Source organism: Triticum aestivum, chromosome 2A (genome assembly GCF_018294505.1).
Source record: "Triticum aestivum cultivar Chinese Spring chromosome 2A, IWGSC CS RefSeq v2.1, whole genome shotgun sequence".
Lineage (NCBI taxonomy): Eukaryota > Viridiplantae > Streptophyta > Magnoliopsida > Poales > Poaceae > Triticum > Triticum aestivum.
Window position 1 is genome coordinate 771,580,742 of NC_057797.1, and position 3,370 is coordinate 771,584,111.

The following is a 3,370-nucleotide window of genomic DNA, read 5'->3' on the forward strand; positions in this document are numbered from 1 at the left end:
CGTCCGCCTCTGCCAACCAAATTGGTTTGCAGTCTCAGGCCAACAGCCTCATTGAGAGCGCGCTAATGAAGCACGAGCATTCATATTCACGGCTCGCTCACCTGGTTCGATTTGGACGCTTCCCTAACTGCTCGAAACCTGCTCTTCTCTCGGCGTGTTAATTTGCTAGTACTCTAGTTGACGCCGACGCGCAACTGAACAACGGAAAACACATACGCTGGCACCGGCAAGCGACAATCGCCATCAACGTCCCACTCGCGTCTCAACATCGACACTGAAAACAGAGGTAAAAAAAGCTGGACGGCTTTTCGTGCGAAATCATCCAGCTCTCGACTCGACTGCCGTGTGGATTTGGTCACGGCACACGAAAAGTTGTCATGGTTCCGGAAGAAATTGCGATGAACAAACGAGCATGAATGAATATATCAACAGATCCAATCCAACAGCAGAGTCTGAACGAAAGAAATCTGAATATCGATGAATATATCAACAATGGTCGAATAGTAGGATGGATCCCAATATAACCGATATACGCAACAACTAGTAGTAATAGTATACGGTGGATAGTACTCCTGCTAACAAAGAACCAAAAGAACAGTAATCGACCGATCGATAGTATGTGCAAAGCTAACAAGGCAGTACCAGATGCGAAAATCTCTACTACCAAGATCTACATGCTAATGGACGGACCACGGCGGCGACGCAGAGCAGCAGCATCCCGCAACCAACCAATCGAATCGAGAGAAGAGAAGAGAAGAGATGAGATGAGATCCCCAAACGCACCGCGCGCACCAAGGAATCGAATCGAATCGACGGCGGAATCAGAACCAGACCTTGCACTCGGTGGGCTTGAAGGCGGGCGCGCCGGCGGCGGCGGGGGCGGGGAGGGAGAGCGGGCAGCTGATCCTGGCGCGTGGCCCGGGCACCTTGAACGCCCACACCTTGACGCGGAGCTTGGCGTTGAGCTTCACCTCCACCTCCACCGCGCCTCCCGCCAGCTGCGTCCTGAGGTTGGACTGGGTCACGTCCCCCTCCAGCACCTGCTGGCCGCCGAACGCCGGCTTCACCTCCGTGGACGCCTGGTGGCCCTGGAAGAAGGGGTCGAGGGGCGCGAACCCGAAGCGCTGGCCGTCGTAGAGCGCGAGGGCCTCGACGTTGTCGTAGTAGAGCCCCACCCGCTTGTTGGGGTTGCGCACCGTCATGGCGAGCGTGAGGTTGTACTGGAGCAGCGCGGGGCTGGCCGGGGTGCCGAGCGCGAACTGGGCGAGGGAGGCGGAGTCGACGGTGGCGGCGATCATCTGCGGGCGGAAGATGAAGTAGAGGATGAGGGCGAGGACCCCCGCGGTGACGAGGAGCGAGACGAGGATGCTGCAGAGGCAGCTGAAGAGGCCGCACGCCAGGCACTTGAACGGGCAGCACAGGCACGACGCCGCGCGGCTCCCCGAACCCATCCCGTCGAGAGCTGGTGGTGGAGCTGAGGGGGATTCGGCTGGATGTGGTTCCCGGCGGCGGCGAGGCAGATTGGAGGTGGGCTGGATTTGGGTGAGTGATTTGCGGCGAGGTGGGATATAAGTAGGGGATGGGGGAGGGGATTGATTTGGGGACGCGGTTGGATTGGGTTGGGTACGCAAGCGCGTGGAGGCGACGGACGACTCTTCCTTGCTTGTTGCTTGACCTGATTGTGAGTTTTGGTGGGATTTGGGATGTGAATCGCGGTGATTTGTGCAAGGTTTTGGGTTGGGTGGAGGTGGAGTAGAAGAAGGCGCGGGGAAGAAGGGTAGCCGTTGTGGTGGGGCTTGTGGGGTAGGGTGGGTGGGAGGTCAAGAAGCGCACGCCTGATTGGTTTGACTCTGCCGTTTGTTTCATTTTGCTTCCGCTGCGGTTCATTGGTTGGTTGCCGTTCCAGCCGCCCACGCCGTCCCGACCTGTAATTAATAATCACGCCCGTTTATGTGTGCCAGATTTCATGCCAAATGTCGCCTAATCGCAACATTTTTTTTGGTAAACCCCATACTAATATAACAAGATCTGATCCAACTAACCGCAACCATCAAACAAGCTCAATCAAACGGCCTATTATAAACTGCTAAAATGACGAACGTCAACATGTTTACCAAATATAGGGCTAACCATTAATATTCTACCTAATATTCGCATGCAATTAATTCTACTGTCAAAGATTAATGTGCATTGCGCATACATATTTTTATGCTGGTGTCTACAAATGCGACATCTCGGTCTGTCTATATTGCCAAAGGATGTTTTCCAAACCATGCAATTCGTGTTTCATATTCCTCACAATTTTGCTCTTCACCTGGGCACCACCGCCACGTCCTCCATCATGACACCCATGGGCATGTTGTGCCTACTCCCACCCATGGACTAATACATCCGTCGGCTTTTATCTCCGGGCCTTCTCTTGCTCCGGTGAACATTTCTAGCCAGTGGAAGGTTTTGGTTTCAGAGTCGTGCTCTCATGAACGTAAACCATCGCACTGAGATCCCCTATGGATTCTCCACCGCTGCCACAATGTGAACGACTTTGCCTCGTCACGTTCCCAACCACCCGTCATCGTCGATGCCTCCTCCCTTGATCACGTCATCGCCGCTTCCTCGATGCCTAGTGTTAGCAACCTAGGCCCAGCTCCCGGTCCATCGGCATATGCTCAGACGTTTCTGGTGCGCATCGAACACTCCACTACAAGTGGATAGCCCATTACATCCCAAAAGACCGCCCTGAAGGGAGTATGGCACTCTCCTTAAGGAGGTCCTAGCCTCCTTCCATATCCGAGGTGGGACTAAAGTCACTGGCATTGCCCAAGATCAGGTCCCTGACACCTAGTCTCACATTTCAGCCATGTATGAGTGTGTAGACCGTGTTCAAGGTAAAACACGGAATCAACCCAACAATCAACAACAAAACTAAATCGATGCACAACTTGTTAGCGACAAACATTACCAGCATTAGCATTTGGTTACATGCAAGCTAGAAATCAAATACATGGCAAATGCTGGCAGCATTACTGCATGCTCTAGTTTTGAACCGGGTATAGAACCCAGGATGCTTGTTTACAATTCCGAATCCACTAAACCTTTATTTTCTGTCAAATGTTACATTAGGGCATCTCCATGTTGGGGAACATAGTAATTTCAAAAATTTCCCTACACACATGCAAGATCATGGTGATGCATAGCAACGAGAGGGGAGAGTGTTGTCCACATACCCTCATGGTTCGCATATCTACCAACAAACATGGTTCGCATGTCTCAATCCTTTCAAAAACGAGTGAGCCCAAAGATCCATCAACATGGAGCTTCTTCATGCGTTTTATACCGATATGACTTAAGTGGCGGTGCCACAAGTAGGTTG

The 3,370-nt window shown here is 52.5% G+C and overlaps 1 protein-coding gene across 1 annotated transcript; it reads right to left on the reverse strand.

The window, feature by feature from the left end:
* Window positions 1-453: 453 nt before the first annotated feature.
* LOC123191110 (NDR1/HIN1-like protein 10) lies at window positions 454-1,750 on the reverse strand. The gene has a single exon (XM_044603892.1). It carries the CDS (start codon window positions 1,449-1,451, stop codon window positions 822-824), a length of 630 nt encoding a protein of 209 aa, XP_044459827.1. The 5' UTR covers window positions 1,452-1,750; the 3' UTR covers window positions 454-821.
* Between the last annotated feature and the right edge of the window lie 1,620 nt (window positions 1,751-3,370).

What these genes read in the sequence shown, in the direction of transcription:
- LOC123191110 (XM_044603892.1), bottom strand. Translation starts at nt 1,451, where the DNA reads ATGGGTTCGGGGAGCCGCGCGGCGTCGTGCCTGTGCTGCCCGTTCAAG.